General features: G+C 34.0%; 1 protein-coding gene across 1 annotated transcript; it reads right to left on the bottom strand.

Annotated features, from left to right (window-relative positions):
* Positions 1 to 14,434: 14,434 nt before the first annotated feature.
* Positions 14,435 to 26,554, bottom strand: LOC133205895 (multiple epidermal growth factor-like domains protein 6). The gene is made up of 5 exons (XM_061341790.1): positions 26,266 to 26,554; positions 19,502 to 21,374; positions 16,973 to 19,420; positions 16,272 to 16,435; positions 14,435 to 15,680 (listed from the first exon to the last, which is right to left on the bottom strand). The coding sequence occupies exons 1-5, from the start codon at positions 26,330 to 26,332 to the stop codon at positions 15,658 to 15,660; spliced, it is 4,575 nt and encodes a 1,524-aa protein (XP_061197774.1). The 5' UTR covers positions 26,333 to 26,554; the 3' UTR covers positions 14,435 to 15,657.
* Between the last annotated feature and the right edge of the window lie 1,020 nt (positions 26,555 to 27,574).

Raw genomic sequence — 27,574 nt, 5'->3', positions numbered from 1 at the left:
ATATTCATTCAGAAGTTGATTAAGGAAATATTCCAAAAGAATGGAAGCTCTTTAGGATGCTTATCAGAAGGCTAGAGTTAAAGGACAGGGACGGGTAATATGCGATAAATGACACAATAACTCCAGAAAGCCTAAGGACTTCAAGAGCCGAAGATTTAATTGGTGAAGTGGAGACTCTTAGATAGTTTAGCAAACTCATGAGAAAACTGTCAGACGGATGTTTTCAGATTTATGCTGTCAATATCAGCATTTCCATCATATATTGAACTTTGAAATATGATATGAAGTTATCAGCGTACAAATTTTCAATAATGCAATACCCCAAGAAAAGAGTTTGCTCTCTGCATTCGTCAATCTCAATCTTTGGGCTTTTTCCGGGGGGGGGGGTCTTTAGGAACAGGATCTACAATACTAGACAACAGATACTGAATGAGCTCAAAAGAAACAAACCTTCAAATGAGGAGTGTCTAAGCAAAAATGTGTGACAAGGTTATACACATTTCGAGAAGCAACATTCATTTGTAGGTGTAATAGTGGAGGTCATTAAGAACATGTAACGTGGACTTTTGATGTTTTGAAATGCAACGTTACAAAAATGACGTAATTTAGAAATTTCACTAATTTTCATTAATGTTTGAGATTTCGTCCAGTTTTTAATATTATAGTTGGTAATTGTACATAATGAATCTTATGGATATATGCATCAAGTTGATAAAAACACTTGTGTGTATCTTTTTCTTGTGTTTGTTAAATAGAAGATTCAAAATGTAACATATATTATGACACACCCTGTATGTATGAGATTCTATAGGGTCTTTCTAGCTTCTAAACCATTGCATCGGAATAAGTGGACGAAGAATCAGAATGTTTTCAGGAAAATATTCTCTAGAGGATTATTAATGGTATAGTTTGGATGTAAGAGAACATTTATACATAACATATTGAGAGACTCAAAAGTAATTATATTACTTTACAGTTTATACTATGTAAAAGGTGAAGAAATCAAACAGTAATTAATCTCATAATTCCTGTAAAGAATACAAATCGCGAAAGGGGCAAAACAAAGACTTCTGGAAAAACTAGAGGTTGGATCAGGTGTCTAGTAGGAGTAAGCATCCCCAGTCGACCTGTCACCTCTCAGAATTGATCAGCTAAACGGGTGATCCTTTTTCAAATTTATATAAATATAATGGTCTAACAATTGTTGGTCAACAAGTCAGTCATTGCATGACTCAACTTAAGGTTGTATTTGCAAAAAAAGTCATTAAACGACCATGAATTTTGCGAAATGCTAATTATAAACCAGATATTTGGAAACCCCATAACATCAAATTAATTGTCAGTACCTTGTCATGGTTGAAAAATTAAATACACTCAGAACATATTCTTGTGTACCGAATAAGTTGGGAGACATAAACACCATATACAGGTGATAGTGGAGTGGAATGTTACTACATATACATGTATATCATATTAATTTGACTTCTAAGGATAACTTTTTAAAAAAAATTGTATTCAAAGGATTATTTCACAAGCTGCGATTAAATGAAACATATTAAAATATAGGAGAAGTAATGAAACAGAGCGATGCGCATAAAACAGCGGATTACTGCTTTACATATTAATTGTGTAGTTTGAATGTAAAAGATACACGTTGACAAAGCATTTTGCAAATTGAGACTCATTAATAACATGTCTTTGTAAGTTTGATCATCATTTTAAGTAGGTGTTTTTAATAAATTCTGATTCATATGAATTCAAACATAAGTTGGCTGCTAGAGAGGCACAATTAATATCAATGGGAATTCCAACATTGATGGGACACCTTTTATCTATATAAAACTATAAAGATATTTCTATCCGAAATCCCAGCATCTTTTTTTAATTATTTCTTCAGAATACATGTGCAGGGAAACAGGATGGTTTCAGAAAAATAATTTTTGGATAACTTTATCACAAGATATGTATATATTTCTTGAGTACCATTTTTATTGAAGAAGCACTTATCTCTAATCAAAGTTCTTTTTTAAATTTATCATGCTGACTGATTGAATTCGTATGTGTAAGGTTTAATTTTCGAAAAGTTTTGTGATTTTGAATGTATTTCACAGAATAATCTAATAACCAAGAGATATTTTCGTATAATTTAAATGATCTGGATAACATTCTAGATGATATTCAATTGTTGTTGGCATGTTGTAACAATTGAGGAGCAACAAGCCTTTTATGAACTTAACAGTAACCAAGACCAGCTTGTACACTAGATGGCACAAACATGAAGGCTAGCAGCAGTAGAGTCCTGTAAAAAACGAACTGCAGAGCAAAGAAAACATGCAGCAGGCAGTGAGCTTATTGGAACAAAATGGAAGGAATCAATGAAAAATAAGTTCAAGAAAAAAATGTTCACACAAAGAAACTCCATCGAAAAGTTAGATTCTTGGACTTATTTAAAAACAGATTTTAGAAACAACTAGAGATACTGTGAGCACTGACCTCACAAAATGATACCCCTGCTCCTATATGAGTATAATGGCAAAGACAAAAGCCAAATATCTGTATATCTGTCCGAACAAAACATAAAATAAGAGGTGCACAATGACACTATGTGATAAAGATTCTGTGAAAGTATCATTAAATTTTATTCAGTGGTACAGGAGGATTTGCGGATGAGAAATTGGTACCCCTCAGTCTACTCAGTACTAGTCAGAGCATGCTCTTGAGTAGCGAATAAGAATCAGTTTAGAGACATAAACACCATATACAGGTGATGAAGGAACATTACTACATAAATAAGAAAAGTTGACGATGGAAAAACTGAAGTCATCTTGTTTGTCACTTACTTGTTAGTTGGCCTTTGTCGTCTATAGTCAGTAAAACATTCAAATTTGAAGCAGATGTGGCAGACTATGTGGTGTCTTTTATATCAAGTTCAGTGGGATAAATCGAGTGACCTTTACATTAATGTTTAACTTACTTTTCAAAAATTTAAAAGTTACTTGCATGTGTGAAAGCTTCCGGAGGTAGTATATATACAATGTACTAAATTAAATAAATCATGGTCTTTGGGGGGCAGGATGCCATCACAATAGGGGATCAGAGTTTTACATGGGACAATATTGAAAATAAATTCTGAAAATTGTCTCAGGAACTACAATTGCACCATTTATATATGCAAAGATTCCAAAGTTGAGTGGATTCATTGCTTTATCAAAAAATACATCGTGGGTTAGAGTTTGCAGAAATAGGGATCAAATTTCACATAATACATGTATACAGGAAAGGAATTTGCTTCTCCTTAATTACAAGGTCATGATAGTCATAATGATATGGAAGCATCCCCATGTTGTGCGAATACAGAAACCTTTAGAGTAAGAGTGGGCTATACTATGAGCTCACAATTTTTCATGGGAATAAAGAAATCTTTTTGGAAATGTGATGAATAACAGCCTGGCTAAAGTTACTCATATGAACGTTGTTGCCCATGGACCTCTTGTTCTGTTTGTTGGGCATATACGCCTATTTACACAGGGTAAGGAAATTACATACATATACGTGAGTTTTGAATAAATTATACTTTTTTCGAGCCGTTATTACAATATGGATGTTATTTTAATAGTGGTTGCACTAAAGTGTTTGTTTTTGAAATGCATTCTCAGCCACTTTTGAAATAACAATTTCAATAGTCGTCGTTATTTCAATAGTGGTTGCAATACAGTGTTGTTTTTTAAATGCATTCTCAACCACTATTGAAATAATTATTTCAATTGTGGTTGTTATTTCAATAGTGGTTGCAACAGAATGGTACCCCCAATATTATTGAAAGAATGACACTGTCCATCTTTTGTAATGGTAAATCCTAAATATATGTCCCATTAAAAAAAGTAAAATAAGAGGTACACAATGACACTATGTAACAAGGATTCCATGAAAGTCTTATTAAATTTAATCAGTAGTATAAGAGGAGTTGCGGATAAGAGATGGGTAGCCTAAAGCATAAAAGGCGGAAGGACGGACGTACAGACGGACGGACGGGCACCTCTATCACTATACATCCCCGCATTTCAAGCAAGGGAGGGGGATATAATAAAAAGCCGTACGGCCAAAGTATGCTTGCACAGTAGTAAACATATAAAGGAGACATTCTAGTCTGTTACAGATCCCTTTAATACAAATTATTTAGTAGATAAGAGCTACAATAAAAAGAGGTTATCTGATAGAGTATTATCTTTGCTCTTTTGCAGCCACTCCTCCCCCTTTTTTGAATTTGCTTCTGTTTAAAAATTGTTTATTTTTATTGACAGTTATAAGCTTGTAAAAATAAGTGTTAGTGCAATGAGCACAATATACATATATTCATTTAAATCTTTGATTCTTGAACAGGAAGTAGAACAATACTTTTCAGCTGTGAAGCACTAATTGTCCCTCTTTATCCTTTTATAATTTAAGATATTGTTTGTTGTCCTTTATTTGAACAATAAAATCAGGATTATTAATGATGATTCATCAATAAAATTCATTATCTATTATACTGCTAATGACTCAAACGGAAGCTTATCGTTACTTGAAAAAGCCAGGCTTATTAAAGCCGGTAAAGAATTCGTATCGCTTATAATTTTAGATCACTATCTTGCGAAAATAAGGTGTCTTTAAAATGAAGAACATTTAGTCATGTGTTTAGCATATTTGAAAATGGGCCTTTAGTATTGTTCACCTAACAGTTGTAAGCATGCATATATATAATCTTTGATAATATAAGTAAATAAATGCGAGAGTGAAAATTTCGCCAACAATCTAGACTGTCTCGAGAAAATATAGGAAAATAAAGTTCTAGGAAACGAACAGCGACATTTTCTTCCACACTTGATGTGGCCTTTTTGTTAAACTTGTTTGCTGCCTAATTGGGTGTCCAAGTTTTTGAGCAATCAATGTTATCAGCGATAAGAACTTTAGGGATAGGTGTTATAACCAAGTATACAATTCTTGATCATAAGCCAGTCTACTTCAGGGGTTAACTAGCAAAAACAAAGAATAACAGAGAAAAAAAAAACTTTCAATGTCTTTTAAAATAATGAAAAATTGAGAGTAATGTCACTGCATTCCAGATCACGTGACCCCCATCTCAACAGAGTAATACAGAGTTTTAAAAAAGTGATTGATAACAAGGTTTAGGTCTCAATGTTTAATTCTCTTGCGTTTTTCTGACGAACACTGGACGAACATACGATTAAAATGTAACAAATTACAGGTGTTTAGATCTATTAGAACTATTTGGATATTTTACTCGAGTAAGACATTAAAGGCAAACTAACAACAAAAAATTATGACTTCCAGTTTTATATCGTTAACTTCCCTTAATTTTAGCTCACTTGAACCGAAGGCTCAAGTGAGCTTTTCTGATCAAAGAGTGCCGTCTGTCGTCCGTTGTCTGTCGTCCTTCGTCTGTCCTCTGTAGACTTTTCACATTTTCGACTTCTTCTCAAGAACAATTGGACCAAACTTGCCCCATAGCATCCTTAGGTAAAGGGGGTTTAAGTTTGTTCACAGGTAGTGCCACGCCTTCTTTCAAGGGGGGATAATTAAGAATTCGTGAAAATTTGGAGGCATCTTCTAAAAGTCTTCTTCTCAAGAACCACTGGGTATGAAAAGAATAAACTTATGTGAAAGCTTCATTACATACTCTAGATTCAAGTTTGTTTATACATGTATCATAACCCCCATGGGTAGGGCGGGGCCACAAGAGGAGGTTGAAGTTTTACATAGGAATACATAGGAAATGTCTTAAAACTCTTTTTATCGGGAACAGCAAAGCTATGATTAGTCATATTATTATCGTATCCTCAGGTAGTGAAGATTTAAGTTTGTTCTAACTCCTGGGGGTTGGGCGCAGATACAACAGGGGGCCAAAGTTTTATATAGGAAATATCTTTAAAATTTCTTTCTAAAGAACAGCTAAGCCATTATTAGTCATATTAATACAGAAGTATCCCCAGATAGTTTAGATTCAAGTTTGTTCAAGTAATGATCCCGGGGGTAGGGCGGGGCCAGAACAATGGGTCAAAGTTTTACATAAAAATATATAGATGTAATGGCTATAGGGCATTTGCGTAAATCGCATTGAAGACTTTAAATAGTCGAATGACCTGACAACCCTTGGAATGGACTAGTCAAAGGGTATGAAATATGTGGAGTATTCGAGCTCAAAAGTCCATTAAACATTACAAAATAGGAGCAGAGCAAACATGGACCTCTAAGACATCAGAGGTTGGATCAGGTGCCATGGAGGAGTGAGCATCACCTGCCGACCGGACACACCCGCCGTGTGCTCCTTGTCAGGATCGGGAAATACCGGAAAAATCCGTCGACAATTCAGTGTGTAAATAATGGCCTTACAATTAGTATGAAAAAAGTCAGTCAGCATTTGACTTAATGATAAATTGTATTTGCTGACTAGGTCATTGTATCGACCATAGAACTTACGAAATGATGACATTAAACAAGACTTCTGATACTCTTGTTTCATCAACTTGTTTGTCAATAACTTACTTCGTTTTAGAAATTGTTTATAGTAGAGCATGCTCTGGCGTATCGAATCAACTGAGAGATATAAACTCCGTATGCAGGTGATAAGAGTACATTGCTGCATAGGTAAGGGAAGTTGACGATTGAAAAGTTAAAGTCATCACATTTATCATAAAGCTTTGTTGTTAGATTACCATTAACGTCTTTTTCTAATAAAATATCCAAATTTGAAACAGATGTGTCAGACTCTGTGGTATCTTTTATCTCAAGCTCAGTGGGATATATCGTGTCGACATAAGAATGGAAATAACCATTGTTAATTGACAATACGTCATCGATATATCTAAATGTCGAGTTGAAGGCCACAGTTTTCTTCTTTTCTCGTAAAAGATTTTGAACAAATTCTGCTTCATATGAATACAAAAATAGGTCTGCTAATAACGTATATAAGGCAAAGCTTTAGGAAAAACAGGCATTCAGAAGCTAGCTGAAGAAGTTGAATCAGCAATAAAGAAGTTAAGTGTTGGAGCAAACTAGAAGTATAAAAGTTATAAGAACCAGTAGCAAGTATCCTAGGAAATTGATGTTAAGTTCTGGGTGTATTAAATCTGAAGAAGATTGACACACCCGGTTCTTATCTATCAATAGAAACCTAGGGGAGAAACATGGTGCAAGTAGTACCTTACCCATTCCCCGTCTCTAGATAAGAGAAAAAAAAATTAGTACTATGTGATTTACCCTCAGACAGAGCAGTCTAAATAATCATTCCACTGATTAATTCAGACAAGTTAAAAGGTAAACCTATACACCCCTTTTAAAAACCTGATCATAAGCGTTACATAGGAAATATCTTTAAAATCTTCTAAAGAAAAACTAAGCCATTATTAGTCATATTTAACAGAAGCAGCCTTAGGTACTGTAGAATTAAGTATGTTCAAATTATGACCCCCAGGGGTTGGGGCATAACAGTGGGTCAAAGTTTTACATAAGAATATATAGGAATCATCTTGAAGAAATCTTCTGCTCAAGAACAGCAAAGCCATGATTAGTCATACTATTGTAGAAGTATCCTCAGGTACTGTAGATTCAAAGAACAAGTGCACTTATGGGTCCCGGTAAAAGGTGGAAAAATGAAGATTCAAATTAAGCATAATTTTTCAACTCAAATCAACAACTGATATCTAAACTATAAGATTCAACAAGTTTTAGCGCTGAAATTCATGCTTATACGAAAAGCAAATCCATACAATGTGGTAGGGGTTAGCCGATATTTGTGATTTTCTATAGTAAATCGTTTCAAAGACTTTGTTTATTGTCAGCCTAACGTTTACAAACTTGCGCCAAAGACAAAAGACGTATTATACATTAATAAAACTTTTGTGAAAGTGGGAAATTTGTACAAGAATAGGCTTGTACTTAAAATATACTGAAACGCAAAAGAAACGCAACATCTTATTTTACGGGAAAATATTATATATAGGATATAATTTTGTATCTAAAAATAAGGACATCTTCAACTTTGTAAATATCGGTAATTTAACGGTTGAATGATTTTCATACCATTACCGGAAGTTAAGTTTGAGTCCGCTTAACAGAAGTCAAATATTGCATGTTTAACAAAACATTTGGCAATAATATGGGGTTTTAAGGATTTGTATCTGTTCATCATAAGTAATGCAGCAATGTTTCGAAAAATAAATTCTCCTTTCTTTTCCGTGAGCGATGCCAAGGCTTCCTAAAAATGACTCCAGTGCGCATTTCTATTGCTCTAGTTGGAAAATCTCAAAATAAAGGTGATGGAGAGTTGCAGATGCAAATATGCACCACATCACGCCTCAATAGGCTCTTACGTATCACTAGCATAAATGACAGTCCTTGGACCGGAAGTCCAAGGGTTACTACACTGCACTTGGCTAGAGAAAATTCGACCTCATCATCTGAAAAACAGGCATTTAAAAATGGCAAAGAATATTTCTTTCGCTCAGATCCCGAGATTGATGAACCTATTGCACCGTAGAAATCAAGCTGCAACTGTTGCACATATGGAAGTCTTGCACGCTGTAATTGAATGGCTGCGTGGGGGTGTTTTAACACTAGTGTGTTACTTTCTAAAGTTAAAAGATAATAATTTAACATTTTTATCAAATCTCTGATGTTTTTAAATCGAGTTTTACCTTACTGTATTCATTTTTGAAAATCATTAGATAAAAAAATCAAATATTTGTAGATTACTGCTTGTTGCGTTTCTTTTGCGTTTCAGTATATTAAAAATGTATGAAAAGTTCGACGTTTTTCCTATATCAAGCGAGAGATATTTACCTGTGTGACCTTTGCTGAACCCACCTGTGGAATAAATTATTTTAAATAGTCAAGTGAGTTCTACCCAGTAAACATTCCTCAATAGTGCTCTCCGTAAAACACAACCACTCTTTATACATTTATTATTCGCCAAAGTTTGCTGTAGAGATGTGTGCATGTATTTGGTTTTATGAAAAACGGGAGGGTAAATAGATTTTAGTGTCGTTTAAAATATCATATATAAAAATCATGTCAAACATTTTAAACATTAATGAAAGACAATGGTACCGGTATTGAAAGCCATAATATATCGCATTTATGAATAAATGCAATAAATCATATGCATGACTGTACATATACTATAGTATTTGATATCAGGATAACCTATTAAAGCTTCAAAGCTTGTTTCCAAGGGGTTTCTTAAAAATACAGATGGAAAAAATAATTAATCAACAATTATTTGAAGTTAATTATTAAAACGCTAAATAAAAACTTTTTGACTCATTGTTACTTATATATTCTACTGGTTTTAAATAGCATCGATTGCAAATAAATCAAACTATGTTCTTAAATGATAGTACAATAAAACAGTTCACTCTATACACGTAATTTTTTTTTGTAATTTAAAATTGATAAAGAAAAAAAAATGCTAATATTTATTGTACTATTTCAAATGTAATCGTGCAAAATTCTTAGTCTGATCACTATGGCTACAAGCAACTATACAGCTTCATTCGATTTTTTTAATATTAAAAACTAGTAACGCAAGATGTATCATTCGGCAAACGCGCCCGTGGACGATTCTTTAAGTGCCGATTTAAATGTCTCCTCCCCCTGATTTAAATAGACGAAACTCAAATAGGTTGGGTACGACTTTTCCAGATTTGGTATATCTATAGGCATTTTAAAATCTCCAATTCTTTAAAATTTATGCTGATTTAGGTGAAGTTTTACGTGATTTTGAATAAGAAATATCCACCAGTGTTTAACTGTTACCAACAGAGAAGGATTTGGTAATATATTCTGTATTAAAACGGCACTGAATAAGGGTCCATTCTCTATTGCTTAAGTTCACTTGAACTTTGTTCAAATTAAGGGTGGGTAGGGCGGGGTTACAATGAGTGATCAGAGTTTTACATAGGAATACTTAGGGAAAAATCTTTAAAATTCTTCTGCTCAAGAACAGCAAAGCCATGATTAGTAATATTGATATGGAAGTATCCTGAGGTAGTGTAAATTTAAGCCCCCAGGTCAACGTTTCAATACTGAACTGATTTCTTTTTCAAAGGCAATGTGCTCAGATGAGCGATGTGGTCCATGGGCCTCTTGTTTATGTAGCAATATATCATTGCCACCTGCATATGGATGCTTTATATCTTTACGCAAGAGCATTCTACAATTTCTAAACAATTTCTTAAACGAGATAAGCTATTGACAAATAAGTTGATGATACAAGGATATCAACAGTCTCGTTTTAAGTCAAACTGTTGATTGATTAAAACTGTTATCTTAATGTTCCTTAATAATCCGTGTCATATTTGGTCCAGTTTCACTGGAATAAGTACCCAATTATACATAGAACTCTAGAAGTATTTTTTGCATTTGGATATTTTACTGATAATAGACGTTTGTTTTTAACCAACTAACAACTAAGCTACATGTACATGTATATGACAAACTGGATGATTTCCAAATCGGCTCTTCCATCGCCATCTTCTTACATGTATATGTTTTTTAATAGTATTATTATACCTCATTATAATTATTCTATACAACGTGTAATCTGATTGGTTCTAGATTATCACGTGACAGGGCCATAAAACTTCATATTTCCCTGTCGTTGTCATGCTTTTTATCATATTTAACCTCTTCGGAACCTGGTGCATTTTCCCGCAATAGTTATCGTTCGTTGAACGAAAACTCCCGAGAGTAAGTAAGACGTCACAATAGTCTGATTCACGTCACAAATTATGTAAATTGTTTCAGAAACACTACGTTATAATTAAAAGTGAATTTAAGAGCGGGGCCGAATTTGAAAGTTTATGTTTATTTTTCAAGTTTTTGCTTGTTTCGGTATAATAACAATTTATTGCATGGATGTTCGGGAAACATGAAGATTTATTCGGCCAAGAAAAATATTCCCCTCGAGCAAAGCCCTCGGGGAATATGATTTTTCTTGGCGGAATAAATCTTCATATTTCCCTCACCATCATGCAATAAATGTATTATATTACACTATCGACTGCATACGGTGTTTTTAAAAGTCGCGTAACTTATTCGGTACGCAAGGGTATGCTCTGAGTATGATCAACATTTAAACAGAGTTAGAATACTGACAAATAAGATGATGTTACAGGGATTTTAATAGTCTCAATCAAAGTCAGCATTTCGAAAATTCCTTGGTCATTATAATGACCTTATTGGCAAATACATTTATTTTTTCCACTTTTCAAAATATTCATAAGGTTATACACTTTTTTTAATTTTAGAATCTTAATATCTTTAACAAACAAAAACCCATGAGAGTCGTTTTTTTTTTTTACAAATACGGGATATAATGCTATAGAACCGTGCCGTTGATGCCCAGAAAAATATATAATTGTTCGGACGAATTTTGGATATGTTCTGAAAAACAAGGTACTGTAGATCACCAAATCTTTGCGACACCTTATTTTCGCTAAGTGTAATTGGTATTTATAAGCGAGGCAATATTTTCACGAATGATTGTTGTTGCTGTATGTATTATATATCCTATTCTTATAAACATATACTCCAGAATTAAATTTTCGAGAGCAGACCGTCTCGTGTAATTAGGATAAGAAAAATTCTTGCGCAAATATAAAGTGATTTTCAATAGTACTATCCTGGAGAACCTCTAGGCCAAAAATAAATTCATGCAAAAATCGGTGCTTAAACGGGGAAAATGCGTGTCTTTGCAAACTTTGTTCAAAAATTAATTTTAAAAATGCAAATGATATAAGGTTCACAATGCAAAAGTGAAAAAAATAATTGACATATATATGGTAGAAAATAGTTAATATGAACATTGATATTGAAAGGTATGGTGGCATATTTCTGCCACCACTTGTCTGATGTTTATTTAGACTTGTCAGATGTTTATGTTGACTTGTCAGATATTTATGTCTACTTGTCAGATAATTATGTCGTCTTGTCGGATAATAATCGTCAGGACGAGGAACTCGGCATCTAGCCATTAAAGCCACTAACTGACATTTACTTTCATCATAATATCTGACATGTCAACATAATCATCTGAAAAGTCGATATATTATCTGAAAAGTCAACTTAATTTTCTGACAAGTCAACATAATATCTTAAAAGTCGACATCATTATCTGACAAGTCGACATAACATCTGACAAGTCGACTTGTCAGAAAGTTATTTCGACTAGCCAGATATTTATGTTGTCAGATCCTCATGTCGATTTTCAGAAAAAAAAAATGCAATCGTGTGGCAAGAACTGGGCATGGACACATTTTCATTTTGATTTTTTTAATCACGTGAATAAGTGATAAGTCAACGAAAAGATCTGACAATCTGACAAGTGGGGGCAGAACTATGCCATCATAGAAATATGATCACAGTTCTCTCCTACAGTGCATATTAGGTAACTTCATTTTTTGAAATGAAGTGATCTTTTGTCCTCAGGAGTTCTCGCAGTTGGCTTGGACAATCATAAAAAAAAACTTCACAGTAACAATAATCGATACATATAGTTGTGCATGCAACATTCAAAATGACCGCGGTTGCCACGAAAGTTCAGTTATTGGTTAAATACGTTATTGGTCGTAATACCAGTTTTAGCTGTGCTTCAAAATATTTTGTCCCTGGTACCAGTGACAATAGATTGATATCCTTTCCTGTTAAATTGTCTTTTTCTTGTAAAACAATATCTAGGACCCCCTGTGCATCTTGTCGATGGAAGAAGCATTGTCATAATAAAATAACTACACGTTGTACAGCTGTTAAAAAAGTTATAACGCATTCTGAAAACAAGTATTTTATCAACATAAAGAATCATTGGTGGTATATTGTCTTTATTGTAACAACTACATGTATGATAATACTTTGAAATCATTTTACAGCTAAAGCTCTGATTTGTAGCTGCACTTCTCGGTATAGAAACAAATTCTACCGGTAAAGGCATCATAATGAGACTTGAATAGACACACCACAGAGGTCTAAAAATTGCACACTGAAGAGTTGTAATTATGCAGTTAGAGTGATCTCCCATTAGATGTAAAATAGAATAAATGGAAATCTACAGTGCTTGACAAGTTGTAATAGATTAAAGTATTATTATCAATTTACACTTTATTAGATTAAGATGAAGTAAATGAATTCATTATTTGCATGTATTTTCCCAATGTTAGTAAACAATAGTGATATCTTTTCACTAATACTTTGAACAGTTTTCCTGGAAAAATATGGCAGGCATTCTTTGTTGAAAATGAACTAGTACATATGATATAATTTTCTCAAAGTCCGTAAAATTACTACTTTTTAACCTTCCTTATATTGCATAACTTTCTACTGCAATTGTCATCTTAAATTACATTCCTGAATTTTTCTCAAAAAATTTATGTAACAATTGTTCACATCGATCAGTTTCAAGGATACTTATCCATGTAACATTGAAAGTCTAGCTATCTTTAAATTTGTTATTTAATCAATTTAGCTTTATTAAGATCATTGACATTGACAGCTGTTATCAGAAAAAAAAAACTTCCCGGACAATATTTCCGAATAATTCAGTTTAGTCGAATTTTAAGCTTTTGATCAATTTTAACCTTTCTCTAAAGTTTAACAAAAATATTTATATTGAATGAAAACCAGTGTAGCTCCAGCATTAATTCCCTGGGGATGTGCTTACATAATTGTATAGAATATCTTTTTGATTATCAGGGACTTGACACTACAAGTAAACATTTTAATAGAGGGGGATATTGTACAAAGACAGTAATTACCCCCCCCCCTCCCCTTATCCGATTCGGCTATCTTCTAAACGATAATTCACTTAACTTTCATTGACTCTTTAAAATTATTTACAGAACCAAGACTGTCATCCTGACGTAGTACACTTTTTTGGTAAGTAACTTTTCTGTTAGGTTCTTCTGCCTATAAAACATTATTATTGTGATCAAAAGGTCCTTTTGTTTTATATTTAGCTCAACAAACAAAAATGAGAGTATATAAAGTTTTAGGAAACAATGTACAAATACGTCAGTCAATCATTAAAAATGTAAGACACCCTTGTAGTGTAGATGCATATGCATATTAGTTCATATCAAGCCCTCCACGTTAAGGATCGGGGCCTTAATATGAGGTTACTCAAATTCTTACAGTAGTGGCCCGGGGGTCTCTAGTACCAAGAAAAAAACATCAAGCAGTTTCCTACGTCCTGGCTATTTCCGATCTTACTCGTGTATTTTCATGTATGTAACGAAATAAAAATAAAAATAAATTATTAATTTTTTAATCTCTGTGAATTCATACATGAATTTTCCAACACTGGAATATCCCGGGGAATCTGGTGCTGTCTGTATTTCTTCTTTAGTTTTTCAAACAAAACTTCAAAAAGAATATCAACTACATATTTACCTAATTATTCATGTTTGTTTATTGTCTCCAAATCAAAATCAATATGTTAATGTGATTATGTTTAACACCATGTCATGATCTTTTGTTTTTTCCCCTTGTCTGCTTCCATTGTAGAACTACATGTATTCTCTCTCCCTCTCTCTTGTTTACAATTCACAAATGCAGGTTTGACAAATTCACACGTTATGAATAGTGATTTTGAAGCATTTTCTGGATCTGAACGACTGATCTTTTCATTATACAAAATTTATCTAAAAAGGAGTATTCATACATAGGACAAAATAACATATCACAAAGCAAATAACAAAGTAAATTTAATACAATATATGAATAAATAAATACTGTGTTGTAAATTTTTTTTACATGCATTGTACTTCGATCGTTTAGCCTCAAGATGTTTTTTTTATACAAGTAACAGTTTCAACAAACATACAAATCATAAAATACTATTACAATGTACCTGTACAATGAAACGTGCAAAAAATGTTTATAACTTCTGTAGGAAATTTATTATTTTGTTGTCAATAATTTATTTCAAAGAATATAATAAAACTTAAATTTACAAAACAATGTTGGATCAAGATTTCTTTTGGGATACAGAATTCTAAAGCCCTAAGCTTACAAATTAAAACGTGGATGACTAATTAGCTTAATGTACGAATGTTTTGTACCAAATATATTGATTTAGAATTTCCGCAAACATACAAAGCTACTTCGGAAAAAATATATTTTGTCACAGTAAAGACATTACCATGGGATGTAAAAAAAAAAAATAAAATAAATCTCTCTCTCTCTTCTCTTTCTCTCTCTCTTGTTTTGGATTCACACATATTTTTAAAATCTGGAAAGAGATACTAATCTATGATAAGTACTCAGTAGATTCTTACATGATAAAATGACTGTAATGATTCAATAACAAAAAAAAAGTAACGAAGGATCTAAAGATTAAAAAACTGGAAGTGTCTGAAGTAGTTTTTCATTATCAGCACCATGGCACTCAGAAATGAACACAATCATCATCTTAAAGTTTGATGAGCAGATTGTCAAATGACACACTTTACTTTTGTAGTATCTGAGACCTACTTAAGTTTGAACACATTACAGTAATCTGTAAGTACACTCGTGTGAAGAGTTCAAGTACTATCTGTGAGTATTATTCAATGAATCAGCAAGATCAGAAGCGGGACTTCATAATACAGATGTAAAATACCATGTAGACTAGTCTTCTAAAACATAACGATCTGAAAAACATCAAATTTAAAATGATATCAAAGCGAAATATTTTTTCTCGGTTGTTTCTACAAATTATACATGTTTTAAACAAGTGTTACCATATGTCTAATCATAACAATCTTAAAAGAAAATGTTTTAAAAAGCTTACTAAGACAATGTATTAGACGTTTCTTTGCTAAACAATCTAACATTTTATATACTGAAAAATACCGGTAAATAAATTCGATATAAAGTGCTTTATGTATGAAATTAAGCATTGGTTGTTTGCTTAACGTCCCTTCGAGAATTTTTCACTCATATTGAGACGCCACCACTTGCCAGTGGAGGGCTTCAAATTTAGACCTGTACTGGGCACTTACAGCCTTTGAGAAAAGAGCCATCTTTTTCGTGCCAGCACCAACTGTGACAGGGACTTGGGTTTATATAGTCTCATCTGAAGGACCGGTCTCCACGTCGCACAGTGGATTCGAACCCGCCACCTAAGGATCAAGTCCTTAAGCCGCAAACGCTCTAACCACTGTGCCACGCGGGCGACTATAAAGTATTAAAAGTGGACACTAAGTAAATATTTTCAAATAATTTAGATCAGAAATACAGACCTGTTATATTCAGCGGTTGGGTAACATTATATGTGCCGTTCGAAAATTGCATCTGTTCAGGTTTTTTGATCACTGCTTTGTTTCCAAGAAGTGGATTTGTAGACAATGGGGCATTGGTCCTCGACATCTTGATAATTATCTCTTTGCTGTTTTCTTTCTTTTTGCTGTAGTTTAAAAAAAATATGTCCTTGTACTTTCATAAAATATCGCATTATCAACAATATGCATTATAGAGATTCTTTAACAGGAGGTATATTTTCAATAATTTGTGAATAGATTGCTTTAACTTATTTTTTTTTTTCGAATAGCTTGTAAACATGAAAAAAGTATATTGTTGCACTAAAGTACTCAGTAAGGAAATAGTCCCTAAGATTGTAAAATATGTGTGATATCAAAAAATGCACCCAGAAAACAAAAGACAGAAATAATGCAAAACCATAGTCAAGAATGATTTTTTTTTAAAATTAACAACTGCTAAGACCACCAGGATGTACATATTCATTTCAACACAATGCGATATTGTATATTGTTCATTGTGCGCATGCCGTGGTAGTTGTGGCACTGTTGAATTGCATAATCTCTTCGTATTTGATTTTATTTGCCTCTTAACCTATACTGTTCAATGGTGTATTAACATAATTATCTTGTTTTGAGAATCTGACTCCAGAATAAAGAGAAATGTTTTTAAGGATTCGACTTACCGAACGTAACAGGAACAAATGGCAAGTATAACAATCAATGTTATAAACCCAATCACGGAAACAATAATTATAACCATCGTCTGCATTCTCGTCTGGGTTAAAGCGGAGGAACAAATCGGTGGTTCATAGCCTAGTTTACACCCATTGTGGCAATGACCATCACTTCGACGGCAGGAGAAAGCATCATGGCAGTTTAAGCTACAGTTTCTTTCACACAATTCTCCAAATTTTCCTGGAATGCAGTTTACACAGAGTCCATTTGTTTTTTTGCATTTGGAACTTTCGCAGTTTTTACGACATGGTTTCTGGCAATTTTTACCGTATCGCCCTGGAACACAAACTTGGCAGACACCACTGATTCTGTCACAAATGGCACAAGACGAGAAAGAACAGTTTTTGTTGCAGTGTTCTCCAAATAATCCGTTAGCACACTCTATACATTTACCAGTATTGTCGCAACCAGTTTTTCCACAATATCCTTTGCATTCACATTTATCACCATACCAGTCCTTCTTGCATTCAAAGCAGTCTCCACTGTTTCTTTCGCAATTTCTGTCAATGCAATTTTCTGAACAATTATTTAAGCACTTTTTACCATAAAGACCAAGAGCACAATCTCGACAAATTCCATTTTCTAGACAGCCTTTAGCATCGCAATATCCTATACACGCACATGTATCACCAAACCAGCCTGTCTTACAGACTAAACATGTTCCATTTTCGCGATGACACCCGTTTGCACAGTTTTTAGGACAGGCTTGATGGCACTTATCACCAAACCAGCCTAATGTACAGTTCAGACAATTCCCATTTTCTCGATGACACCTATCTACACAATTTTTGGGACAGGTATTTCGACAATTCGCACCATGCCAACCAACTGCACAGTTCTCACAAACACCGTTAGCATCACATTTACTATCATGACAATTGCCAGTGCAGAGACATTTATTTCCAAACCAATTCTCTTTACAGGAGATACAAGAAACATTTCTCAAGCAAAAGCTTTCCTTGCAATTTGATGGGCATGGTTCCAAACAGTTTGCACCAGAAAAACCAGAGGCACATGCATAACATGTTCCATTAATGCTGCAGCCTCCAGAATCGCATTTCCCGCTACAACGACATTCATTTCCAAAATATCCTTCTAGACATCTTTTGCAATATCCAGTTGTTCTGTTACATCCCATGTTATTACAATTCAATGGACATTTTTGTAAACAATTACTTCCATAAAATCCAGATTTACAATTAAAACAGGTGCCAGTGGAATTACATCCAATCTCTCCACAATGTCCAGAACATGAGCACGTTTCGCCATACCACTTTGGTTTGCATTTATTACATTTTCCAGTGTCACGGTTGCAGCTATTCGCACAATGCATTGGACAACTTATATTGCAGTTTGAACCGTGCCAGTCAATCTCACAACTATTGCACCTGCCTTTGTCGTCACATAGATTATTCATACAATGTCCAAAACATTCACAATTTTGCCCAAACCACCCAGCTTCACAAGCACTGCAAAGGCCATCTCGTGAACATTTAGATCCAGCACAATGCTTTGGACAAAGTTTTAAGCAAAGATCTCCAGAAAAACCACTATCACATGCTAAACAACGTCCTTTACTGTCGCATCCTGAAGAGCCACAATGGCCAGTGCATTTACATCTGCTTCCAAAGAATCCAACTTTACATTCATTACATAATCCTGTCTCCCTCACACACCCTTTAGAATTACAGTTCACGGGGCAAGGAGACCTGCAGTCACGAGAAAACCACCCTGTCTTACAGGTCTCACATTTTTTATCAGATCTACATGTATCATTATTACAGTGTCCAATGCATTCACACGTGGGCCCCGACCAACCTGATTCACAAGAAGCACAATGACCGTTTTGTCTACCGCATGAAATCTCAGCACAATGGCTAGGGCACACCTTGTTACATCGTTCCCCATACATTTCTTGTTGGCACTCAAAACATCTTCCTGAATTATCGCAACCTCTTTCTCCACATTGACCTGTGCACGAGCATTTTGATCCAAACCACTCATTCTTACACTGGATACAATCTCCAGACTCACGGTCGCATCCTAAGTAATTGCAGTTAACTGGACATTGCTTTGTACAGATTTCTCCAAAATATCCTGCTGCACATTCGTAACAGAGTCCGGTATTGTAATTACATTCCGTCTCTCCACAGTGGCCGATGCAGTAACACTCATCTCCATATTTCCCATCGACACACTTTGAACATTTACCTGTAATTTTTTCACATTCGCCACCACTACAGAATCTCGAGCATCTTCTATTACAGAGAGCTCCATGAAGGCCCTTGGGACAAGATTGGCAGATACCACTTGTTCTATCGCATGATTCGGGACAGCTTGGTGGGCAACCAGATGAACAATCTTCTCCATAATACCCAATCTTACAAGCTGTACATCTAGAATTGAATAATATGATTATAGTAAGATAATAGTATGAATTTTCTTGAGGGCTTTATTAAATAATAAGAAACACTTACCTTCCAATGCTTGAACAATTTCCTTCATAACAATACCCAACACAGGAGCATGTCTTTCCTGAACGTTCGGGTATGCACTCTAAACAGTCTCCTGTTTTGATGTTACATTTCTTATCTTTGCAATTTGGGGGACAAGATTTATTACAAGACATCCCATAAAAACCAGGAAAACAATCAATACAAAATCCCGTTTCTTTGTTGCAGGTACTATTCAAACAGTTACTTGGACAAGAATTGGTACATTCTGAACCATACCATCCCCGATCACAGTTTATGCAAACTCCAGAATCCGTGTAACAACCATGGTCGTTACAGTGACCACTGCAGGAACATTGCTTTCTTTCCACATACCATCCTGCCTTGCAACTGTTACATGAACTGTCATATCGATTACATCCAGAGGCATCACAGTTTTTAGGGCATCTCTCTGTACACTTTGATCCATAATAACCATTTCGACATTCGTAACAAAGACCTGTTGAAACTTCACATTCGCCTTCCCCGCACACGCCAGTGCAGTAACATTTCTGTCCATACCAGCCATTCTGGCATTTATTGCATTTCCCTGTACTTCTTACACACCCACCTTTGCAATTCTCTGGACAGTCTATATTACAGGATTCTCCATATTTTCCGTCAGTACAGTTAACACAAATACCATTGACATCACACTGGTTCTCTTCCAGACATTGCCCTCTGCATTGACAACGATTCCCTGTCCAATCACTCAAACATTCAAAGCAATCCCCTGTTTCTTTGGAGCAATTTTGAGACAAACAGTTTTTGGGGCACGTGTTTTCACAAAGAGAACCAAAATATCCTGATAAACACACATAACAAGATCCACTGACTTTATCGCAACCGCTTGCATCACAAGTGTCTGAACAGTTCTTGTCACATTGTTGTCCGTAATATCCAGGTCTACAACTATCGCAGGTTCCACTTTTCCTATCGCACCGTCCTCCCATACAATTTGTGGAACAATTTAGAGTGCATAACTGACCATAAAATCCTTCTTGACACGTGCTGCAAACACCACTTTCGTCACACCCATCGTCCCCACTCCCAGATGTCATGCAGTATCCTTTGCATGAACATGTCTCTCCAAACATATTGTCCGCACAATGGATACACATCCCACTTTGCCTGTTACATCCTTCTTTATCACAGTTGCTTGGGCATTTATCAAGACAATTTTCACCGTGGTATCCCTTCAAACACTTGTTACATTTCTTGCTTTCACTACTACAGCCAGTTTCATCACACTGATAATCTTCACTATCACAGTAGCAATTACTTCCAAACCATCCCATCTCGCATCCATTTTCACAAGCCCTAGTAATATTATTGCAATGCCGAATGTCTTTTCGATAATAATAATCAAATTTAGTTACACAGTTAATTCCACATTCTTCTTCGCAGGTTTTGCCAATCCATCCTGGTTCACAGCCAAGGGAGCAGATGCCGTTGTCTGGGTTACAAGGTCGTACCCCTGCCAAAAAATCTTCCTCACATCCGATGCTACATTTTTTATCACACTGATCACTATAATATCCGCTTTTCACATCACATCCAAACGAACACACGCCTGATTCTCGGTCGCAATGCCTCCCCGATTGCCCCCCTTTACTCCCGTATATACACCCTCTGCCACAATCCAATTCGCAAATTTCTCCATACTTTCCTGCCTCGCATTCGGAACATCTACCTGTCTTTCTGTCACAATACCGGGCGCCTTCACCACTGACGGTTAACAAGAGACATTTGCTGCTACATTCGTCTGTGCATTGGTCACCATACCATCCCCCTACACACGTGACACATTCATTGGTAGATAAATCACAGTCCTTACATAAGACTGAACATGTTGAATCTAAAAAAAATAGAATAATCGAATCTAATTACTTATTTCACAAGAAGTTCAGACGCGCGCGATATCTTGTATGTTGTGCATCTCTTCTGTGTTTATATTTTAACTTAACATTTAGTTTGCCACTTAAAACATCGGAACTTGAGCGGATAAAAGTGGAACATATCCTCTTGCCTCTCCACTCTTCCAAAAAAAAAAAAAAGAAAGAAAAGAAAAGAAAGAAAATTCAGCCCATTACTTTGTAAAAATGGTACAAATACATACTTCTCTACTTTCCGTTATAAATAAGGGAAGAAAGAGAACATAAACACATACTTTCAAATTTTGCAAATTTTATTCCAAGAGATCCATTCTCCTTCAGACTCAAAAGTCCAGTTTGTCTTTAGGTTTGTTAAAGTTTTCATGTACCAATAATTTTATATCTTTTTCTTGTACACTACACTCGTCACCTTTTGGGTAGAATAATTCCAGAAAATCTTAAGATGGTAAACAGAATCAGACAAGATATTTCGTAGTTATGTTGCAATAGATGTACTTTGTGATGTATTAAACTTATCCTTTTTTAATTCATAACATGCAGTCTTATTCATATTAACTTAAACTGTAACATATCAATTTTTTTAATCACAGATTTTAAATTATAAGAAGGTGTGTAAATTACGATTAAAATTGCGAGATAATGAAGACCATACCTCCTTCCAAGGACAAATAATTAAGAAAAGGCAAAGATTTGAAGGAAAATTGGGCTGCAAAACACGTTTTCTGCAAAATGCACGCAAGCATTCAAGAATGTGCAGAATATAAAACTACCAATTTTGCAAAACAATAAGGTCAATCATGATTCACTATGATGTCCGAAGACTGTAATATAGATATTGAATATGATTTAAAATTAAGAAATTATTTTTAGTTTGTTACAACATTTATCAAGGAATGAAGAGGTTTTCTTGTAAACCATTGACAGTACCAACATATTCATCTTTCTATATATAGATAATTTAACGAGGAAATAATCTCGTAATATTTCGTTCTCTTAACTCTAGCTTCCCTGATTATAGATTTAAAGGGGAAACTTGTATAAATCTTTAATGACATGTTCAAATTCTTCTTAGTTTTAGCATTATTAAATTGAAAAAGGTACGTAAAGATAACGAACAATGATCTATCTGAAAAATCTTTTAATCAATAAAATTTGTGAAAATGGCATAAAACACGGACCCCTGGAAATTTCAGAGGTGGGATCAGGTGCCTAGGAGAAGTAAACATCCCGTGTTGACCGGTCATATCCGCTGTGAGCCTTCATTATTGATCAGGTAGACGGAATAATCCGTCTTCAAATCTAGTATAAAAATAATGGCCAATCGATTGGTATTAAACATGTCAGTCAAAATATGACCCAATGATAGGTTGTATTTGCAAACAAGGTCATTAAATGCTTTCTTTAACGAGGTTGCTGAAATCCCTTTAACACAATTTCTTTGTCGGTAGCTTGCCTCCTTTAAAAAATTGATCGTACATGTATTCATGACATACTCCTATGTATATCGAATAAGCTGGAAGACATAAACACCATATGCAGGTGATAATGGAATATTACTACATAAGTGAATTTTTGTCATTATTTTGTGCATATCCTCCGTAAAAATCTGAGACGTTTCTTGCAATTTGATACAGTTTCCTCTTGTTGATAAAAGTACTAAAACTAAAGACTACTACACGTAATTATTTTTAACGACAAATTATAATTACTAGAAGATGACAGATATTGACTGAATCATTCATACTTATTTAAAAAGTCATTTGTCCAACAATTGTCCTGATGATAAAAAGCGGAAAACCGAGCCCGACACTGCCTCATTTTCAGATTAAAAAGTAAAATTTACCACTAATGCCTCTTCGTTTAAGGTTTATCCACCCTCACAATTTTAATGGTCCAAAGTAGAAAAACTGCATTTATTTTCACAGATTATAGTTTAGATTAACTAATAATTGCATAAAATGTATAGGTTGCCATATTTTTTAAGATTTCAGACATACATTTTTAGCAAAAAGTATTTTAAAAATTATGTAAAAATTTGTTAAAATACATAATTCCGATGCTGAAAGTTCCAAAATAATTGCTACTTTATAAATATGTTTGAATTGTGAATGTCAGGGAAACTATTTTACATAAGAGGTACAATAAAGAAAATGCCTGAATGATGATACATGAGAAAGAGTTATTGCCCTTAGCAACATTTTTTTAAAGATTGATTAATTGATTAAATAAACAAAATATACATGTTTAAAATTCTTTAACTCAACAATAATTTTTATTACACCTATTGAAAAGCATTCTTCCAAAAGATATTTTTCTGTTGGGTATGAATTTAAATAAATAACAGTTTTTGCAAAAACCTATGACATCACAGGAGGATAGAAATACCTTAAAAGCAATATTTTCTTCGAACTTTTTAGGTTACTTGATTTACTCAGGTGACCTATTGCGATCTGTTTCCGTCTGTAGTCGTTCGTTATGTGTCAGTCATTAACTTTTGAACATTTTCAGCTTCTTCCCTTGAACCACTGAACCAATTTTAACCATATCTGGTTTATAGCATCTGAGTTAAAAAAAAATTAAAATTGTGAATTTCATGGTCCTTACCCCCAGGAACTGAGGGGTGGGACAAAAACCAAAAAAAAAAAAAAAAATTATAATAAATAATAATAATTATAATAATAATAATGCAATCTACAAAAATCTTTTTCCTTACTCCTGGGCATCAAGCAGTCAATCTTTTAGCATGATTATAACAAGCCTTGAGTCTACCAAAATTCTGAAATTCATGGCCCCAGGGTCAGGGATTCTGGTATTAAGATGGGGCTCTACAGTTCATACAGAAAATTCATAATTTTTTCAAAAATCTTCTTCTCTCCCCCGCGTACTAGCAGACAAACTTTGATGAAGACAAAGCATGATTCAAGGGTTCTGGTGTTAGATTGGAACTCTATTGATTATATAGTAAAAATGCATAAATTCTATGAAATTATTCTTTTCTCCTGGGTTTTAATCAGACAATCTAAGTGCATTATTATAATGATCAAATGCAACGCTTCCAAAGTTCATGGTCCCTGAGTCAGGGCTTCCCGAGTTAGGGCGTGGATCTATTGCTCATTTAGTAAAAATGCATTAATTCTTTGAAAATCTTTTTCTCTGCTTCTAGATGATGAGTGTATGGTTATGATGACAAGGGTGCCTCTTTCAAAATTGTGAAATTCAGGGCTTTATTTTTCGTATAGTGAAAATGCACTAATTCTTTAAAAATGTTCTCTATTCCAGAATATTTACCAGAGAAACTAAGTGCATCGTTTATATGAGCAAAGTGCTTTTTCCAAAATTGTGAAATTCACGGTCCCTGAGACAGGGGTTCTGGAGTTGGTATGGTTTCGATTAGAACATATATAGGAATTTTAACTCTGCTTTACGAGAAGTTATTTCCCTTTGTTATTCAGTTAACGATAACTAATTACTGTTAATAATGTAATTGATAGGTTAATTGAATAAAAGAGTTCTGCAATATTTTTCAATAAAAAAAAAATTCTTCTTACTTTTTAATAGTAAGGTAGACTTGTAAATAATAGATGAATATAAATGAGACAAAAATACTTTACAGTACCTCACTTTCATTAAGCATTATTCAAAGATCAAGAGAACCACTTGCTTGGGTGTACTTTGCCAATAGCATTATTGTCTAGATATGGTTGGTGATAATGAGGGAGTGTTAATAGTCCTGTCTTATGCAGAAACTTTCTGAGTTAATGCTGAACAGAAATAATTATTTTGATGATACATGTTCATCCTGTTTGTCTTCTAGTTGACTTTCAGTTTATTTTGTGTTATTATAATAATTTACCATTCCATATATCCTTCACAGGGGTGTATTATACTCAGGTGACCGTAAAAGTCCTTTGGCCCCTTGTTGTTAAATAAATTTCATGCAAAATCATAAATGCACCTGTTTTAAATTCCACTGAGATATTAAGTTACTAGAATCGAAACCCTTTACACAACCACAAGTGGTAAAAGTTAACGTAAAATGTCAAAAATTAAATGACGGATATCTTAATTACCAGATGTTGATTTACAGGTAGAGAAGTCAGCATGATTCAATATTTACTCAGAACATTCCAAAATACTTATATTGTATGCTATTTTCAGGACACACCTATATATAAACATTTCCCCCTATCTCCTGTTGTTTTTCTTTAACGTGCTGAAGGACATACCTTATGCCTTAGATATATAATATACATCTATATATATACGATATTCAAATTTTAAAAAAATATTTCATTTTTTATTCTGATAAACACAAGTCCCCTGTCCTGTATGTAGGTGTGAGGTAAAGAAAATCCATAATTTATGACGAAGATAGGACCATATGGGTAATTGTTTGTAATGCGGTTTGTGTCATTTATAATGCTTCATTTAAAGTCTTCATGCAATTTAAACACACTTGGCTCGTTTAATTTTATCAATGAGGTCTTTGTTCCTCAGTGACAACCAGACTGGTCTAAAAGGTTTTTATTTACCGCTGAATGAAAGGTTATAGTTAAAGTAATTCTACCGAGTGCCGTCGGACTTGTATCAAATCTACATATGATAATAATGATGTTGTATCTTTGGGGCATTGTGAACGGTGAACCAATAATCAGCTGATGATCGCTTCCGGTGTGTGTTCTTTTATTATCTAACGCTCCCCTTAATTATTTTAAATCAACATTTGTAGTCCGGGTCAGACACAATAGGTGGACTAAACAAAGAAACGTTACAAAAGTCACAGTTGATAAGTTAACTAAAACACTTTTTGTTAGAGGAAACAAAAACATTTATACATTATACATTTATACATACCGCAATCTCCGAAATAAGTGGCCAGAATGAAGAAACATGTCACTAAAACGAAGGTTACCGAATCCATTTGTCCTTTTCACAGCTTCAGTTTTTTTTCCCGAAATTCCAGCCATCTATGTTCAGTTCCTCATTAAATTGATCAGAAAAATATAGCGTTTTTCCTGTTTTGTCAGGAACATTAGTTCAAAGTAAGGATATCCGTTCTAATATGTAGTAGGTACATCTTCCTCTTTCATATAGCCAGCATTAACATGTAGACAGATGCGTGCTTTTTTTTTTTACAATACATGTAGTGTGTCATCGATTTTACACACAATGATTAAAAATAAACACGCGTAGTTCTCTATACACAACCCACTCACACCTGTAGGCCACGAAATCGGTTGTATGCTGCACTTCCGATATTCATTCGTTTGTTGTGTGTGCAGTTTAATGTCTATCCAAAGAAAAAAATAATAAGCGCCATGTATGCACATTGAATCTAATCATCTGCATGAATATCGACAAGGCTTACCGTCCTGTGACCTCTCATAAAGGAACTTCCTGTCTGCGATCGATAAGTTGTGTAATCGGATTATTGGATCCCAGTGTCGACTTCGGAATTATCGTCTCGTCACAAGAATACATCTAGACCATTGTCTCTTATTTTCTCAAGCACAGACTTTTGAAACGTGAAATGACGGAGAACATGTGAACATTAATCATATAAGCTAGGGTTTGTTTGTTTGATGTTTTTGTTTTCTTTTGTTTAATTACAAGAATAATAATTATATCAATTATTTTCATAAATACATGTACCTGTACATTCAGAATGAATTTATCAGATATCCAAGTGTGCGTTTTAAATTAAAAATGTTGCTCTGCATTAGCTTTTTTCCCCCTTTTGTTAAAAGAATATTTGTCTTCAGAAATACATACACATTTCAGAATGAAGATATCAGAAATCGTATGTGAGCTTAATTAAAAAAAAAGTTCTCCCACCGTGTTTTTTTTTTAAATTTTTGGTAATGCAGTTATCTCTCATATAATATATATTAATATATATATTCTATAACAACGAAAACCATAATATGCCCGTTGAATTGTTTTTTTTTTTAATGATTTTTGTATACATACATGTACACGTAAAATGTCTTCGTTTTGAACCTTTTTCTTTCTCTAGAATTCGTGGTTTTTGTATATTATTTGCACATATTCATATTATGAATATGTATTAAGATTGAATAATATCTATATTTTATATATGTATTGAATAAAGTAGGTTTTGTTAGCGCCAATTTAATTGAAATAATATTTAGAACCATTTTTT

The sequence above is a fragment of the Saccostrea echinata genome, unplaced genomic scaffold (assembly GCF_033153115.1).
Source record: "Saccostrea echinata isolate AGI-Se365-2 ecotype Australia unplaced genomic scaffold, CSIRO_AGI_Sech_v1 ptg000002l, whole genome shotgun sequence".
Lineage (NCBI taxonomy): Eukaryota > Metazoa > Mollusca > Bivalvia > Ostreida > Ostreidae > Saccostrea > Saccostrea echinata.
This window is presented reverse-complemented; position numbering and strand designations above follow the sequence as displayed.

What these genes read in the sequence shown, in the direction of transcription:
- LOC133205895 (XM_061341790.1), bottom strand. Translation starts at nt 26,332, where the DNA reads ATGGATTCGGTAACCTTCGTTTTAGTGACATGTTTCTTCATTCTGGCC. An exon ending in AATTGTTCAAGCATTGGAAG is followed by an intron (nt 19,421 to 19,501) that starts GTAAGTGTTTCT and finishes ATTCAATTCTAG; the next exon opens with ATGTACAGCTTGTAAGATTG. An exon ending in ATTTGTTCCTGTTACGTTCG is followed by an intron (nt 16,436 to 16,972) that starts GTAAGTCGAATC and finishes TTTAAACTACAG; the next exon opens with CAAAAAGAAAGAAAACAGCA.